This window comes from Cnephaeus nilssonii (genome assembly GCF_951640355.1).
Source record: "Cnephaeus nilssonii genome assembly, chromosome: 20".
Lineage (NCBI taxonomy): Eukaryota > Metazoa > Chordata > Mammalia > Chiroptera > Vespertilionidae > Cnephaeus > Cnephaeus nilssonii.
The window spans coordinates 36,947,010-36,964,701 of record NC_137091.1 but is presented as its reverse complement, the minus strand read 5'-3'; the positions used below and the strand labels follow the sequence as shown (position 1 = coordinate 36,964,701).

Genomic DNA, 17,692 nt, shown 5'->3' with positions numbered 1-17,692 from the left:
CTAGAATGTTCGTTCACAAGGGCTTGATGGTCTACAGCCTGGAATGCCATCAGTTGTCACATGAGTGAATAAAGGAAAGATGAGGCATGTCGGAAGCCTCCTGGGGTGAGCCTGGGACTCCTGGCCATGTTCAGAGTCCTTAAGAGTATTCCTGCGATCCATGTCCACCCAGGTGTGTCTGGGTCGCCTGGAGTGGGGTTCAAAGAGATCCTTGGGGTGTGCCCGAGAGACCCTGCGGTGCACCCAGACCTCTCCAAGGAATGCCCAGGACCCTCCGATGTGCACTTGAGGCCCCTTGGGGGAGGGGGCTCTTTGATATGGATCTGGGCTCCCTAAGGTGGGTTTGGAGCCCTGTAAAGTGGGTCTGGGGCCCCCTGGGACATTTTCTATGGTCCCCTGAGGTGGGTCTGTGGTCCCCGGAGAAGGACCTAGGATCTCCTGAGGTGGGTCTGGAGTTCCCTGGAGTGTATCTGGGAATGCCTGGACTGCGTCTGGGTCCCATGAGGTGTGTCTGGGGCCCACTGCAATGGATCTAAGGTTCCCTGGGGTGTTATCTGGGGACAGTAAGGTAGGTCTGGGCCTTCTAGAGTGTTGTCTGGAGTCCCAGGGTACTGGGGGGGGGGCACTGAGTGGGACCCAGATCCCTACCGCCCTCTCCCCCCCCCCCCCGCCCCACTGCATGTCTTGCAGCGGAGGGACCCTGACCGGTTCTCCTCAGGGATGTGCAGCGCCATCATGATCAGTGGCTCCTGGCACTCCACGGCCCAGCCCAGTCGCTCTCCAACACGCCGCGTGTCCACCTGCAGGAAGTGGTTGGGCATGCGGCTCCACGAGATGGGCATCAGCATCTGCATCTCCAGCCGCGGTGGGCACTGCGGGGCCGGGTTCTTGCGCTCGCTCAGAAACATGGCGGCAGACAGCGGCATGATGTTCTGGGGGCATAGTGCACTGGTCAGGATTCCCAGCCCTCCAGCCTGCCACCCTGCTTCCAGGGAGACCTCCCGGACTGCCCCCTCCCCTCCAGCTACTGTGCCAGCCTGGCCTGCCACACCTCCCACCTCGGCCTGTCCCCTCACTGCACTCTTACCTTCTGCTTCCCCAGCTCAAATTGGATGACATGCTGGTGGGTGGGCAGGACAAAGACAGCAGGAAAGAGCTTCGTGTTGGGTTCCACCTGGCAAGGGATAACAGCAGGGTGAGGAAGAGGGTGAGCTGCAGGTGGTGTTGACCCTGGAACCCAAACTCTGGGGCTGATTGTCCCATCCTGATCCTGCTGGCATCTGCAGATCCAAGCTAAGGCACCGTTAGGCTCCACAGTGGCCCTGAAGCCGACCCTTGGGCTGCACTCCTCTGATCCAGCCAGGTCCAGTTTCTCCAACTCCACCTGGGCAGCCTGTCGCCTGGGTCTCTGTCCACATCATGTCCCCCACCACGAATGCCATTCCCACTTCTCTCCCAAGCATACTCATTCTCCAAAATCCAGCAAGCATCCTCTGACTCCCCCGCCCCCCAGCACTTCTCATCTTCCCAGTGGAACCCACCCAGCCTCCACCACCACAGACACCACCATCTGGAAGCAGCCTTGCCAAAACCAAACCCGAATCTAACTGCGCCTCTGCACCACCCCCCGTTTCCAGGAAATACAGAGGAAAATGTTCGGATGATACCACAGGGATGTGTCAGCCAGATCCTGACAGTGGGAACTAGGCCCATACTCTTCAGCTGGCAGTGTGCACAGAGTCCCCTGGGCTTTGTTAGAGTGCACATTCCAAGTTAGTGGGTCTGGGGAGAGGTGAGATTCTGCATTTTTCTTAAAATAATTTTTTTCAATTACCGTTGACATACAATATTGTACTATTTTTAGATGTACGACATATTGATATACCTTACAAAGTGATCACCCCAATAAGTCTAGTACCCACTTGACAGCATACATAGTTATTACAATATTATTGACTATATTCCCTAGGTTGTGCTTTACACCCCTAGGACTATTTTTATAACTGGCCATTTGTACTTCTTAATTCCTTCACCGTTTTCATTCCAATCCCCCTCCCATCCGGCAGCCATGTTTGTTCTCTGTACCTATGAATTTGTTTCTGTTTTGTTTGTTTGTGTGTTTTGGTTTTTAGATTCCACGTATAGGCGAAACCTTAGGGTATCTGTCTTTCTTGGTAGCATAATATCCTCTAGGTCAATCCATGTTGTCACAAATGCCTAGATTTCATTCTTTTTATGACTTAGTAGTATTCCATTGTATGTCTGTACCACATCTTTATCCACTTGTCTATCAGTGGACACTTAGGTTGCTCCCATATCTTGATAGTGCAAATAATGCTTCAATGAACATAGAGGTAATATGTCTTTTCAAATTAGGGGTTTGTATTTCTTCAGATAAATACCCAGAAGTGGGATTCCTGGGTCACATGGCAAATCTATCTTGAATTTTTTTTGAGGAACCTCCATACTGTTTCCCACAGTGGCTGCACCAATTTGCATTCCCACCAGTAGTGCAGGAGGGTTCCCTTTTCTCCACATCCTCACCAACACTTGCTGACTTATTGAAAATAGCCATTCTGGCAGGTGTGAGGTGATATCTCATTGTGGTGTCTCTGATGATTAGTTTTGCTGAGTATCTTTTTGTAGAGATTCTGTATTTTAACAAACTCTCAGGTGATACAGACACTGCTGATCCAGGGACCATACTTTAGATGGATTAGTGGGTGGACAGGTGAAAAAATATGACAGAAAGCCATTGTAGGAAAACATGGATGGTAGATTCTTGGTAGTGGGTATATGAGTATTCACTGTACAATTCCTTTAGTTTTGCTGCACACTTGAAATTTTTCATAATAAAATGTTGAAAGGAAAAGTCCACCTTAGGATTCTGGCCTACCTAGGGTGTTCCCTGATTGGTGAAAAGGTGGTGACTGGTGGCATCCATCCTAATAGGGAATACAAAACTCTCTTTAAGATCAAGGCTATGTTCTGACTCCTTCTTTCTGGGACTCAGTTCACTGGGTGGTTCAACTAGACTGTTTCCCTGGGGCCTGCCAGCTCTGGCCAGTCCTGAGGACAGAGCAGGTACTTTTTTTTTTTTTTTTTAGGTGCTGTTTTTGTCCTGTCTTTTTAAGGTCTGGACTCCAGGGGTGTCTGGGAAGGTTGTCCCAGGAGGCTGGGACATGATGCTATTGCTAAGTTGAAAGGTTTAGGCTCACCTGGAAAAAGGTGTTGCTCTCTTTGCCATTGGCTGTAAAGGTCATGAGGCCAGTGGCCAAGTCCACCAGGCAGCCAATGACAAGGTCTGTGTGGCTGATCCGGCCCTGCTGCCCGGAGCTCACGAAGTCTCCGCCCCACACCATGTAGCAGTTGCTGCACTTGAGGCTGGAGGAGACAGGGGTGATCAGTGCACGGGTCCTCAGCCAAAGCATTCTGGACCCTGGATAACCCCTTCCCCGAGCTCCTAGAATGCCGCAACCTCAGGGCTCATCCCCAAACCTCCACCACCTGCAGACCTGAGCACTGAAACCCCTCACCCCAGACCCTGAGCCCCTCAGAGCTAGAATTCTTAAAAGCTGGTGGGATGTCCTGGAAGGAGGAGAAGGAAGGGGAGCAAAGAGGAGAGAACAGAGAAAGGAGGTGAGGTAGAAAGAAGAGGGCAAGATGAAAAAGGAGGCGTAAACAGAAAAGAAGAAATGGGAAAAGGAGAGGAGGAAGAAAAAAAGCAGAACAGAAGCCACTGGAAGAAAATAAACAGGAAGAGAGGAGGAAAACCAGGAGGGAAGCTTCTGAGCCAGGTGCCCAGCGCCGATGTCCCGCCTCCCACAGTCCCCACCCCTCCCAGGCACCTGCTATGGACGTTGCCTTGTTCATCCCCCATGGTCACCGTCACTGCCCGGACCTTGGTGAGGTCGAAGTTCATGTCGTGCTGATGGTAGTCAGGGGTGACCCAGCCCACCCACACGCAGCTGGGTTCCTGGCCAGCAAAGACCCTCACGGAGTAGTAGTACTGGAGAGGCAAAGGGAAGATCAGTGGTCAGTCCAAAAGAATGGTGACATAGGGCTTCCCTGGCACTTTAAATGGGTTTCTCTGGATTCTCAGTGTCTTCTGGGAATTTAACAAGTCTCCAGATTTGAGACCCCCTGGGTCTATGTCCCTCTGTCTCTGTGTTTATTGATATATGTCTAAACTCGGGAATCCTTTGGGAGTATTTTGTGATACCCCCAAGTTTGGGTCTCTCCTCAGGTTACAGCAAAGTTACAAATAAACAATGGCTAACAAACAGCTCACTAATTAGCTCACAAATTAACTCACATAATCCTTACAATTACCATCAGTTGTAATAACCTTATAATTACCATTTTACTGATGGAAAAAACCATAGAGCTCTTTGACAAGTGGCACCCAGATCACCCATGATCCTAACATGGCTGTTTGTCTCAGAAAATGTTCTAGATTTGGGGAATCCCAAAACTATTGGAATAATTGTAAATTTTGGTTCCCAGGAATATGCTAGAATAACTTAAATTTGGATATATTGAGTTTATATGGGTGAATACAAATATTGGGGCCCCAAGTTTATATTGGTTTATCCCTTGGATGTTTTTAGATCCCTGCGAGTTATGCTAGTGTGCTTTGTAACTTCACAGTGATTCCCACAATTTTTAGGCTCTATGGATCTAGGAGTTCAAAGGAGTCTCCAGTGTATATTGAGGTATGGCAGTTCCTAGGAATCACAACATGAAATTCTGAAATCTGACAGGTTTCTAAAGTTGAAGGTCCTTGGTTCACACCGTGGTGGTGTTGAGGATGATCTCAGGGTCATCACGGTTATCAGCAGGCACCACCTCTCGAGGGAGTCGGGGCAGAGCCGGAGTGGCTGGTGGCTGGGTCATCATGGCAGCCTTTTTGGCCTTGAATAAGAACCTGGTGGTGGGGAGGAGAAGTTTCGTAAGAACTAGCTCTCAAGCCCAGCCCTCCAATCCTCCTGACTACAACATTCATGCTGCCCACATCTGTCCTAACTACATCCTGTTTCTCATACCCAAGGCCTTGCCCCTAGAGCCGTGGTCGGCAAACTGTGGCTCGCGAGCCACATGTGGCTCTTTGGCCCCTTGAGTGTGGCTCTTCCACAAAATACCATGGCCTGGGAGAGTCTATTTTGAAGAAGTGGCGTTAGAAGAAGTTTAAGTTTAAAAAATTTGGCTCTCAAAAGAAATTTCAATCGTTGTCCTGTTGATATTTGGCTCTGTTGACTAATGAGTTTGCCGACCACTGCCCTAGAGGATGGAATTCCCAACTATGCCAGCCTAATCTATTCTGAAAGTGCTGCGCTCTGAGGTTGAGAATGCTGGTTGACCCAAATTTAGAGGAGCATCTGGGAACATGGAGCTTCCCTGGGGGGCATACAGTGGTCCCCCTATGTCAGCATTTCTCATATGCGTTTTTCATATGGGTGTTAAAGGAATTTGGGAAAGGACCATTTTTCTTGTGTGGCACTGTCTGGTACACTGAAAGCAAGTAGAATCGATGGAGACCCTAGGAGCAACTACGATAACCAAAATCTTCCATCATTTCCACCCCCCCCCCCCCCCGCAAAAAAAAGATGCAGAACTACATCCCATTGAAAACCACTACCATTGTGGGGGAAAGCTGATTTCATTTCAATTCAAGTTTAATGCCTTCTGAGGGCATCCCTTGAAATAGTTTTGGGGGTACATGTGAGACACAGAAATGACCCTGATTTAGAAGACCACTGGTGTTCACCGGGTTACCTTGGGATATGGTCAGCTCTGCCAAGATACTGAGGTCCTCCCTATAAAGTCCATAGTTAAGGAAGCCCATTGGGTGAAATGCTTTGAGGCCCACCAGGTACCCCAAGGATAGTGAAGTTCTCCATAGACATAGTGGGGTACCCCAATTTTACATTCTCAGGGAAATTAGAGCTTCCTAGGAAAATAAAGGCGTTCACTTGAGACACGATAGGATCCATCAGTATTTTGACTTACTTCGCATATATGGGGATACCTCGGGATACAATGGGGCTTATCAAGTTATTGAGGTTGTCTAACTGGGGGTCCCAGGACTGACCCTAGGCCTCGCCTGGCCCCACCTTGACTCACCCTCTCTTCTTGTTCTTCTCTGTGGTAGCATCCTTCTCATTTTCCGCCCTGGCAGGCTGGGCCTCTGCCCCAGCCTGGAGGGTGCCTCCAGGTGCCCCCTCCTTGGCAGTTCCCTCTTTACCCCCCTCAGCTTCGCCCCAGCGCCCAGCTGAGCGGCGCAGGTTCTCATAGTCTGTGTCAGGCTCTGCGGCCCAGGCCTCGTCCTCAGCAGGGGGCTGCAGGCCGGGGGATGCCAGCGGGGTGGCCCCCGCAGTGCAGCGGAAGTGCTGATGGAACTGGACTGGAAGGCTCAGGCGAAGAAAGAGCATCTCCACCAGACTGTTCTGGGAGCCCCAGGTGCGGTGGGTCAGGCGCAGGCAGGGGGGTGTATCCACAGTGCCGTCCACACGGGCCACCTGCGGGGAGGGGCAGGGAGCACTGAGCCTGACAGGTGGGCTAGGCCATTGGTCCTAAACCCGGTTACACACCGAGCCACCATTAGGCCTTAGAGCACCTGTGTGAGAATCAGTCAAAAGTATCCCCTCTTCTGGGTGGATAAACTCCCCATGGGGCACACAGTTTGGCCATGGGGTGCAGTCAGCCCTCTGTCAACCTTTGTCTGGGCACCTGATAGAGTGGCAGCCCTGGTCAGACACTGGGATCACTTTCAAAACCTACCTATAGCCATGACAGGTTTGGCTCAGTGGTTAGAGCATCAGCCTGTGGATGAAAGAGTTCTGGGTTTGATTCCCTGTCAAGGGTATGTACCCTGGGGGCATGTGTGGGAGGCAACCAATTGATGTGTCTCTCTCTCTCTCTCTCCTCCTCCTCCCTCCCTTCCGCTCTCTCTAGAAATCAATGGAAAGAATGTCCTCCAGTGAGTATTAAAAAAAAAACTACCTATGCACAGGCCTTACTCCAGACCAAGTCACCCATCTACCCATCCATCAATCCACTCATCCATCCAACCATCCATCTGTCCACTCATTCATTCGTCCATATACCTGTCCATCCACCTGTCCACTTGTCCACCGGTCTATCCATTCATCCAACCCACAGATATTTACTGACTACCTACTGTATATCAGGCACTGTTCCAGGTTCTGGGAACACAGCAGTGAACAGAATAAAGATCTTGCCATCCTGGTCTCTCAGGGAGACCTCTTGGGGAGAGCAGCCCAGGGTTTTGTAAAGGTGCCCCAGAAAAAATTTTGTTACACTTATAAATGGAAACATAACACTCAGAAAAGTGCACACATCGTAAGTGCATAGCACCTTGAGTTTTCAGAGTGAACACACATGTGTGCCCAGCACCCAGAAGGAGGAACAGAACACAACCAAGCCTCCAGGAGCCGCCTCAGTGCCTGTTTAGTCACTACCCTCTCAAGGACCATGCGAGTTTCTGATGAGGGAGATGCACCGACCTGGCCTAAATAAGGGACAGAAGCAGGTAGAGGGACAGATGTCTGTCCTGTGTGCTCCAAGTACAGACTCTCAAAAGTTTTCTGGTTCAGTTCAAAGGGAAAGAAATACCAATCCTGCAATAAGTGTATGAAACGCCATGCTCTGGTTAATGTAATATACTCTGCTGTACTGAATGCAGTGTGTAATTTTTGTCTGCGGCTAAAAACTAAAATCTGTGTCCCAGTTAATCATTTAATTGCACATGTGAGATTTGCTGCTGTTGCAGTATAAACACTAGGTATCATAGGATTGAAAATAAGTTATATTATCCTATCTAATAAAAGAGTAATATGCAAATTGACCATCACTCCAACACACAAGATGGCTGCCCCCAGGTGGACACAAGATGGCCGCCAAAAGATGGCCAGCAGGGGAGGGCAGTTGGGAGGGACCAGGCCTGCAAGGGAGGGCAGTTGTGGGCGATCAGGCCAGCAGAGGAGGGCAGTTGGGAGGGACCAGGCCTGCAGGGGAGGACAGTTAGGGGTGACCAGGCTGGCAGAGGAGGGAAGTTGGGGGCGACCAGGCCTGCAGGGAAGGGCAGTTGGGGGGGACCCAGGCCTGCAGGGGAGGGCAGTTGGGGGGGACCAGGCCTGCAGGGGAGGGCAGTTAGGGGTGACCAGGCCTGCAGGGGAGGGCAGTTAGGGGCAATCAGGCTGGCAGGGGAGCAGTTAGGCATCAATCAGGCTGGCAGGGGAGTGGTTAAGGGGTGATCAGGCTGGCAGGCAGAAGCGATTAGGGGCAATCAGGAAGGCAGGCAGGCGAGCAGTTGGGAGCCAGCAGTCCTGGATTGTGAGAGGGATGTCCAACTGCCCATTTAGGTAGAATCGGGCCTAAACAGGCAGTCGTACATCCCTCAAGGGGTCCCAGATTGGAGAGGGTACAGGCTGGGCTGAGGGACACACCTCCCATGCACGAATTTCATGCACTGGGCCTCTAGTAGTTCATAAAAGCTGAAAATTAGAAATTAAACCCACAAGTGAAATGTTTGAAATGATTATACTCATGTCTACATAAGATGTGATTGGGACATCAGGTACTTATAGTGATGATTTAAGTACTGATATTGAAGAAAACCAAGCTTTCTTTCTCTTTTGGTTTATTGATTTGGTTTAATTTCCATTATGCTATGTTGTATAATCAAAGCATTGTAATCTTACTTAAAAATAAATTACTTAAGAACAAAAAAAGTTTTCTGGAGACTCCACCAACAATTGGAGAGGTTCCCTTTCTTTGATGCCCCTCTCAAGTTGACCTCCTGAAGGACTAGCTGCTGAGATGGACCTCTGTGCTCCTCACCAGCCAAAGAATTCCCCTCAAGCCCTGGCTGGTGTGGCTCAGTTGGTTGGAGCATCGCCCTGTACACCGAAAGGTGACGAGTTCGACTCCCAGTCAGGGCATATACTGGGGCCAGTTGGGGCCAGTGTGGGAGGATGTTTCTCTCTCTCAAATCAATTTTTAAAATGTAAAAAGAGAATTCACCCCAAACTGTGCAACAAAGATTTGCTGTCCCCAGACTGAAGGCAGGACCTTCTCTCTCTTCCCTTCCTTATAAATCCTGTTTGGACTTTGCTCCTTGACAACAGTCTACTGACCTCTCCCGCCTGTGATGTGTGTGCAAAGTAACTAAATGTCTGAGTTATCCTTTCACAGTAACACCCTCCTGATTTATCACACCACAGATTAGCTTTGCCTGTTCTTGAACTTTCTACAAATGGGACCCCACAGTATGTGTTCTTTTGTGGCTGGCTCTTTCACTCAACATTATGTCTGTGAGGTTTGCCCGTGTGTTGTGTATATACTACAGTTTGCTCACTCTCACTGCTATCTAGCATTCTGGTCTTTGTGTTGTGAAGACCACTGGCAATGGCAGGAATTGGGGAGTTCACGGCTACTCCATCATCTTCTCCTGCCCCAGCCACCTCTCTGGTCTGTCTCCACTCTCACCTTCTACTGTCAATAGGAATCTTTCCAAAACTCAAATCTACACTGTACATTTCCTTGTTTAATACCCTTCAACTTTTATGTAGTCTTAAAATGCCTCCCCACAAAGACTTCGTAATTACAAATAGAGAGTGACTTTACAGTGGGGAAATCTGTCAGACTCCACCTTAACTACCGAGTCTAAGTTGATATGAGACATCAACTTAGATACAGAGACATTGTGTGCCTCCTGATAGCCTACACAACGTAAATGTTGAGGAATCCCTGCCAAGTACGCAGAACCTGAACCTAACCATGAGGAATCATCAGACAAACCTAAACCGAGGGACATTCTGCAAAATAACTGGCCTGTACACTTCAAAATGTCAACGTCATGAAAGACAAAGAAAGGCTCAGAAACGTTCTATTTTAAGACTAAAAGCAGAGCAATAAACGCCATATTGGATCCCAGACCAGAAAAATAAAAAGGGACATTACTGCCACAATTTATACATTTTAAACATGGGTTGTGAATTAGGTGATAGTTTATACCAGGGTTAAATTTCCTGATTTTCATAACTGCACTGCATGTAATTCTGTAAAAGCATAGTCTGTTCTGAAGAAATGCATATTGAAAGTTTAGGGGTAAAGAGGCATGATGTCTCCAACTTACTCAAATGAGTCAGTAAAAAAAAAAAAAAAAAAAAGAGGAAGACTGTGTGAGAGGGAGATCCGAACAATGCCATGGATGGGAAAACTGGGGCTCAGGAAGAGACAGTCATACGCCCAATGTAAGAGCCCAGCTCCAGCTCGGTCTGATTCTAAAGCTGAACCTCAGTCACATAGGATTCAAGTTCTTCCCAGACTGAGAAAAGGACTATCACTTTGGTCAATGGGGGGTATTTATGGTAAGAGTCTGACCCTGAGTTCAACCCTGGGAAAGAAAAGACACTGGAGTCTAAAAATTAGGATACTAGCCCTAGCTGGTTTGGCTCAGTGATAGAGTGTTGGCCTGGGGACTGAAGGGTCCTGGGTTTGATTCTGGTCAAGGGCACATGCCCGGGTTTTGGGCTCGACCCCCAGTAGGGGGCATGCAAGAGGCAGCCAATCAATGATTCTCTCTCATCATTGATGTTTCTATCTCTCTATCCCTCGACCTTCCTCTTTGAAATCCATAAAAATGTATTTTTAAAAAATTAGGATACTAAAAACAAATAAATGAACAAACAGAAAAGGCAAATAACAATTGGTAACGAGGGTGCCAAAATGTACTCAAGGTTTATATTTCTTTAAACTTTGTTCTATGATCAGATAGTTAAAAGACTGGAAATTTCCAATGGAATCATTTAATCCAGCTTCTCTTTCCTCCATTTCCCCATTTTAATAGGCAAGGTACCTCGAGCTGAGTAAGGTTGTGGTTTGCCAAGGTTACACCCTACAAGGTGGTCCTGGGAACCCATCACTCTGACACCCCCTTGTACACGGTTTGTCAGCTAACACGGAAGGAAAGGAGAAACTCAGGGAAGAGAATTGCAGGGAAAATGAGGTCTGGAGGCAGGCAGATCAGAAGGTATTGAGTGGGGTCAGTCCTCACCTCATAGTGGGGGTGCTCAAGGGGCACGGCCTCAAACTGGGGAAGGCTTTTGCTGAACCAGGTGGTGACCGGGCGTTGCATGTTGATGGCGAATGGCTCAAAGCCTTCCTGAAGACCGCAGATGGCAAAGAACCGCAGGGAGCTCACATCCTGGCCCAGGTTCAGGTGGCCCACCTGGCCAGGTCCCAAGCTGCAGACCGGCAGGAAACCTGGTGGGAGGGCGTGAGTGGGCAGAGGTGAGATAGGTGGGCAGGGCAAGGACTTGTGGGGAGGGGGTAACGTGGAAGGAAAGGATGGAAGAGGGGGAGGCTGGAACGGGCAGTGTAGGGTCGGGTCAGACAGAAGAAAATCAGAAAGGGGCCACGAGGCCAGCACTCACCATCACCAATCTCAATATCGCGGAAGGCTGTTTCGGAACCTGAATCGGACATGAGGATCTCGCCATTGAGGGTGAAGATTATGGTGTTCTCTGTGAGGTCAATCATGCAGCCCACAACATCACCCGACTGCCAGGGACGCCCAAATGGTTCACTGCCCAAGTGCCAGCGCTGGCCCTGTGAGGAGGCAAGGGGAAGATGTGGCATGAAAGAGACACACAAAGAAATGGAGACATAAGAAAGCAAGGAGAGACATGTAAACGTACACGTTACAAAGCGTCAGGTCCAGGGCATGTGGGACAAAGCAGTGGTCATCCCCCCAGTGTCCCCATCTTTCCCCACATGTGTATCCATGACCCCTGGAATGTAAGGGACAGGCTTTTATGCTTTTGCTTCCCTTCTGCTTAGGTTCTCTACTGAGTCCATGGGTTGATGCAGGGAAGAAAGAAAGTATAGACAAATAGATAAATGGATGATTGGATGAGTTGTTGGATGGATAAATAAATGAACTAATGGATCCCAGCTGGCATGGCTCAGTGATTGAGCGTCAACTTGTGAACCTGGAGGTCATGGTTTGATTCTCAGTCAGGGCACATGCCTGGGTTGTGGGCTCTGTCCCCAGAGTGGGGTGTGCAGGAGGCAGCTGATCAATGATTCTTTCTCATCATTGATGTTTCTATCCCTCTCTCCCTCTCCCTTCCTCTCTGAAATAAATAATAGTATTTTTAAATGACTTAATGGTTCCACATACTAAATTACTGAATAGATGAATGGATAGGTAAGTGAAATTGCAAATTGATTAAATAGGTGAGCAGCTGAATTAACAAATGAATAAGTAGGTGGAAAAGTGGATGGTTAAGTGATTATCTGGACAGACGATTCGATGGATGGAGAGTTGGATTTGTGGATGGGTTAATGGATAGTTGGATAGAGAGATGGATGATGCGTAGATATATGTATGGACAGAGAAAGAGGGAAGGATGGATGGGTGGATGAATGGGTGAGTAGTAAGGTAGATGTAGGGATGGGTGGAGAGAGTGGGGCACAGACAGAGGCAGGGCTGACGTATAGGAGCTGTGGGAGGGACTACAGGACATGGCGGAGTGGAGCCCAGGGAACTACCCACCCGGTGCCCGTTGAAGACATAGGCCAGCTCATCCGCTCCCAACTCCATGTCAGGCCGCAGCTCAGGCCTCGCCCAGCCCACTCGCATCTCGCCTGTGGTGACTGCCTCAAACTCGAAGTACCAGCGACCAGTCTGCACCGCATAGGACTTCTCTGCCCGGAAGATGCGCACTCGATCCCAACGGGACTGGCTTTCTACCAGACCTACAGATGGGGCCAGGCAGAGTCAAAGAGGCTGGATGGGGAGTGGATACAAGGCAATGGGAGGGTGGTGGGAGAAACCCGCGAAGGTAAGGCTGGGAGAAGAGGGACAATTGTTTGGTGTTAGAGGAGAAGAACTGGGAAATCTCGGACTAGACAAAGGAAGGTAGAAGGGACCTACTAAGTGAAACTTCTCCCCTATTGTCTTTAGCCGTCAGAGCTCTCAGAGAAGCGATACTGACAGAGACATAGAGGGAGGAAGTCAGGTCAGTCATGGTCATAGTCTGGGGCTAAGGATCAAGATTACAGTTAATATTTAGAATCAAGTGTTGAGAGCTGGATCAAAGAGAGAAAGTCAGAGTCAGGGTCAGGGAGGAAACAGAAATTGGGGTTGTACCAAGGGGTTGAGAAATTGAAGGCTGGGGACCATAGCCAGGGTTAGGGGCCAAGGCTACTGTTAGAGGAAAGCAATGGGTCAGGGGTCAAGTTAGGGGTCTCTGAGATCTTGGTTGGGTGGCTCCATGTATTAGCTATAGTCCAGAGGTTAGGGGTTAAGGATCATAGCTGGGGGTCAGGGATTGGAGTCTGGGGTCGGGGTCAGTGCTCACGGGGCTCCTGGTCTGGTGGCTCAGTGTTGCAGTCATAGCCCAGGCAGAGTTTGCATTAAGTCAAGGTCAGTGGGTAAGACCCAGTTCAGGGTTGGGGTCAGAGTAAAGGTCAGAGTTGGGGGTAGAGGTTCAGTATTGTAGATGTAGCCCGTTCAGAGGTTGAGTTGGCTCAGAGATCAGGGGTCAGGGCTGGGGGCCGGAGGTCAACACTCACTGGGCTCCTGGTCAGGTGGCTCAATGTTGTAGCCATAGCCCAGCAGGGTGCGCACAGCTTGGCAGAGGCTGTCCCTGTTGCTGCGCTTGGTGGCCTCATCCAACAGGCGGTAGGGCACTAGGCGAGGGTTTCGGCGTGCAGGGATGTCCTGCACAGCACTGTAGCTCCAGCCCTGGGCCACACGGTCTCGGGCCCACACGTTGTGCCCGTTCTCTGCCAGCCGGTCCACCAGCGTCGTCTGTGCGGGCGTTAGCCGCACGTGGCTCAGGTCCAGCGGTGCTGGTTTGTACCCGTTGCTCATCATATACCTACAGGTGTGGTGGCACTGGTGTACAAGCTCAGTGCTATGGGACCCCTGACTCTGAACTGACCCTTGTCTCCAGGATCCCCCAGGGGCCACGAATCTTGGAATTTCTGACCTTTGATCTTTGACATTAGGGGTCTATGACTCCCTGAATAATCTTGGAGATGCTTGACCTTTGACCCCAGGATCCTGTGACCCTAGCAAAAGCTTTGCTTTCACTGACCTCTGGCTTCTGTGACTCTATCTTGATTCTGGGAGCCTCATCTCTAACCCTGGAGTGCTCTGACCTCTCACCTCTAGCTTTGAGGTTTCTTACCTCTAACCCCAAGACCTTATTGCTCCAGACTCCTAGCTTGGGAGCCCTTGACCTCTGAACCCTGGTCTCTATCCCCAGGACCTCTCACCTATAATTTTAGGATCCTTTACAAAGTCTCGCCTCTTCCCATTGATTCCTGGCCTCTAACTTAGAGATCTAACCTCTGCCATATTAAAAATCAAACCCCTGGGGCCTGACATGCTTCTATTCTCCCTCTAGAGCTCCTAACTCTAAAATCCTGACACTTCCCAAGACACTCACCACTGATTCCAGACCCTGACCCCTGAGCCTATGATCTTCAACCCATGGCCCCTTCTTCTCTGACCCCAGTCTCCCCACAAGATCCCTCAATCATGCCAGCCCCGTACTTTATTCCCCAGTGGGACCCAGGCCACCCACACTCACGTCTTAGGGAGTTTTGTCTTCTTCAAGTTGTCCTCCGCCTTCTCGTCTGCCATGCCCACATGGCAGCCCAGAGCCAGCAGAGTCCTGGGGTGGAGGGTGGGGGTATAGGGTCACCCCACCCAGTCCCCTGCCCCATGTCTCTCTCCTGCAGCCCCTCTTGCCTCTGTCTCTAGGTCTCCAGCTCTCTTCTTATCTTTCCCCCAGCTTCCTGGGTGTTTTTGTTCCCACCTCTCTCTGTCTTAGTCTCTGTCTCTCTGACTCTGTCTTTCCCTGTTTCTTTCTCTGTATCTTTTGACTGTCCATTTTCCCCTCTGCCTCTTTCTGTCTCTCTCTCTCTGTCTGTCTGTCTGTCTGTCTGTCTGTCTCTTCTTGATTATCTTGCCTTCTGCCTCTATCTCTCTTTCTTGCCCTATGTCAGTTTCTTCCTCACAAGCCCTGCCTCTCTCTGTCTGTCTCTTTTGCCATTTTTCCTCTCTCTCTCTCTTTCAGTCTGTCTCACTCTCCCTTTTTCCCTTTGCCCCTGCTCCATGGGACCCCCCTCCCCACCAGCCCCTGCTCCACGGGACCCCCCTCACTTGAGTGTCTCCCCCGACATCTGCAAGTTGTAATTCCTCTCAGGCTCTGGTAGGCTGTGGAAGTTCACAAGACATGGGTGCAGCCTCTTATTGTCATCCCGAACCTGGAGAAACCCCAGGGTCACGTTCTGGGTTCCCTCTTCCCTTCCCCCAACATTCCCAGACTGTGACCCCTGACCTCCCACCCTTAGTTCTGCCACTGGAAACCCAAGGACACCCCCTCGCCCCATGCTGTGAAGGCCCTTCCCTCAGCCACTGGCCCCTCCCAACAGTGAGCCATGCCCCCCTCTGCAGCAAGTCCAGCCTGATGCTGCAGGCAGTCACTTACCGGGCCATAGGTCCAGCCCTGCTCAATGCGAGTCAGAGCCCAGAGTTCATGGATATTCTCTGCCAGCTTCTCCCGAATCCGCTCCAGATGGGGAGGCAGGACAATCTGGGGCAGAAGACATCCGTGAGCCCCTGAGTTCTCTCCAGCTTGCACTGTGACCCCTCTTCCAGAGAACATGTGCAAGCTCTGTCTCCCCGCCATCCCCCCCCCCAGCATGCTCTTCTGACCTTTTCTGCTATTCCAAGCCCTGCTCCCCATCTCCATGACCTGACTGCAGGATTGGTACCAGCCAAGTAAGGACTTAGCATCATCAGAATTAAGGGGTCGTCTGGAAATGGGTCTGTCTCTCCCATGTCCGGGAAGCTCCAGAGGACAGAACCTGGGCTTCCTCAGTTTCTACCATTTTCCCAGGCCTGCCCAGTCCAGAGCCAGGCCCAGAGGAGATGCTTGGAAAATGTTTGCTGAATGAATGGTCAAGTGTCTTTCTTTCTCTGTACAGTGAGGATTTGAACAATACTTAACTCATAATACCTCATAAAGGTTCAGTGAAATCACTTCCATAAATTATTAGATGTATGTAGTTTATTTAAATGTCTGGCACATAGTAGGTGCCTAATAAATGTTTATATTGTTGCTGTTCTCCAGGCAGGAGATAGGTGAACCAGGGTGGGCTGTGGGGAGGAGAGGGAAGGGGATGAGGATGTCCAGGAGGCTAGGGTCTGGGGAGGGAGATACCAAGAAGGAGGCCCAGGGCTCTGGCCTGGCTACAGGGGAATGGAAAGGTCATCCCTGAAATAATATTACTAATACTACTACTAACAGGAACTATATTGAGTACTTACTATTTACTCAGGAATGTGCTAAGCACTTTGCCTTTATTAATTTATCCACACTTCACAACAATGCTATAAGGTAGGTTCTATTGTTATCCCCTTTTCTCAAATGAGGAAACTGAGGCACAGAGAGGTGAAGCCACATGCTCATGGTGACATATTAAAAACCAAACCCTTATGGTCAGTCTTTCTTATTCTTTTTTTAAATCCTCGCCAGAGGACATGCTTTTTTATTTTAGAGAAGGAGGGAGGGAAGGAGGAAGAGAGAGAGAGAAACATCAATCAGTTTCCTCCCATCCGAGCCCCGAATGGGGATTGAACCCGCAACCCAGGTATGTGCCCTGACCGGGGATTTAACCCACAACCTTTTGGTATATGGGACAATGTTCCAACCAACTAAGCCACACCGGCCAGAGCGTGGTCAGTCTCTTGAACACTGCTTAAATCCCCTGCTACAGGGACATGCTTGGAGGGAAGGTGGGGAGTTCAGGTCGGGATAAGGGTGGTGGGAGTGGTGGATAAGATCACAGGCTTTGGAATCACACCGCCTCGGTTCACATCGGCGGTGTGACTTGCACAGATTGTTTAACGTGTCTGGGCCTCTTTTTCCACATCTGTAAGTTGGGGGTCACAATAGTCATTTCCTTAGGGGGCTATAGTGAGGACTCCCTGAAATGGGGAGTCTGCCTTGAGAGTCCTTTGCCTCCTCCTCTCCACTTTAGTTCCCCTCTCTGTTACACAAGATTCCTAACTTCCAGCTCAGCTCCCCTCCTCCCTGACTCCGAAGGGAGTCTGCCTCACCGGGAACCCCTGCAGGACAGGCACTACCTGGACGGTGTCCACGGGGCAGGGCACAAAGTCGGTATGTGAAAGGCAGCGGCTTGGGCCCACCAAGTGGGGCCCCCGGGGCCCCTCCCGCCGGTACTCCTTGATGGGTTCCAGATGGAGTCGCTCTCTCGGCAGCACAGCCTCATGGCATGGGGCATAGCCAGGTGGGGGGAGGAACTTGAATTCACCGTGTCGGCCACCAAGAAGGAACCGTACCCTGATGGGAGAGTGAGGTCACTGGAGGGGCAGGTTACAGGGGTGAGTCTGTGCTCAGTAGCAATAAGGGAGCAATCCTAGGGTTGGTGGGAGGTTCTGGGGAGACCTGAGATCACTGGACAGTCAAAGGATGATAAAGGCTAAAAAGGAGTCAGAAAGGGTATTCTAAAGTCGAAAAGAATGTCTGAGGTCAATGGGAATCATTGGAAAATCAAAGAAGGAAAGTGTGGGGTCCTTAGAGAGTTAATGTAAGGTCACAGAACGTCTTTGGAGGCTCTTGGT

The 17,692-nt window shown here is 50.1% G+C and overlaps 1 protein-coding gene across 1 annotated transcript in view; it reads right to left on the bottom strand.

Moving 5' to 3' along the window:
- RYR1 (ryanodine receptor 1) overlaps positions 1 to 17,692 on the bottom strand; it is a 124,190-nt gene that overhangs the window by 83,222 nt on the left and 23,276 nt on the right. The window contains exons 20-33 of the mRNA XM_079800423.1: positions 17,195 to 17,411; positions 15,534 to 15,638; positions 15,206 to 15,309; positions 14,631 to 14,714; positions 13,606 to 13,913; positions 12,584 to 12,786; positions 11,460 to 11,634; positions 11,081 to 11,289; positions 6,124 to 6,518; positions 4,795 to 4,927; positions 3,849 to 4,009; positions 3,219 to 3,384; positions 1,088 to 1,174; positions 706 to 932 (exon numbers count right to left, since the gene is read on the bottom strand). Coding sequence (XP_079656549.1) covers positions 706 to 932; positions 1,088 to 1,174; positions 3,219 to 3,384; positions 3,849 to 4,009; positions 4,795 to 4,927; positions 6,124 to 6,518; positions 11,081 to 11,289; positions 11,460 to 11,634; positions 12,584 to 12,786; positions 13,606 to 13,913; positions 14,631 to 14,714; positions 15,206 to 15,309; positions 15,534 to 15,638; positions 17,195 to 17,411 — 2,574 coding nt within the window. The remainder of the gene's footprint in view (positions 1 to 705; positions 933 to 1,087; positions 1,175 to 3,218; positions 3,385 to 3,848; positions 4,010 to 4,794; positions 4,928 to 6,123; positions 6,519 to 11,080; positions 11,290 to 11,459; positions 11,635 to 12,583; positions 12,787 to 13,605; positions 13,914 to 14,630; positions 14,715 to 15,205; positions 15,310 to 15,533; positions 15,639 to 17,194; positions 17,412 to 17,692) is intronic.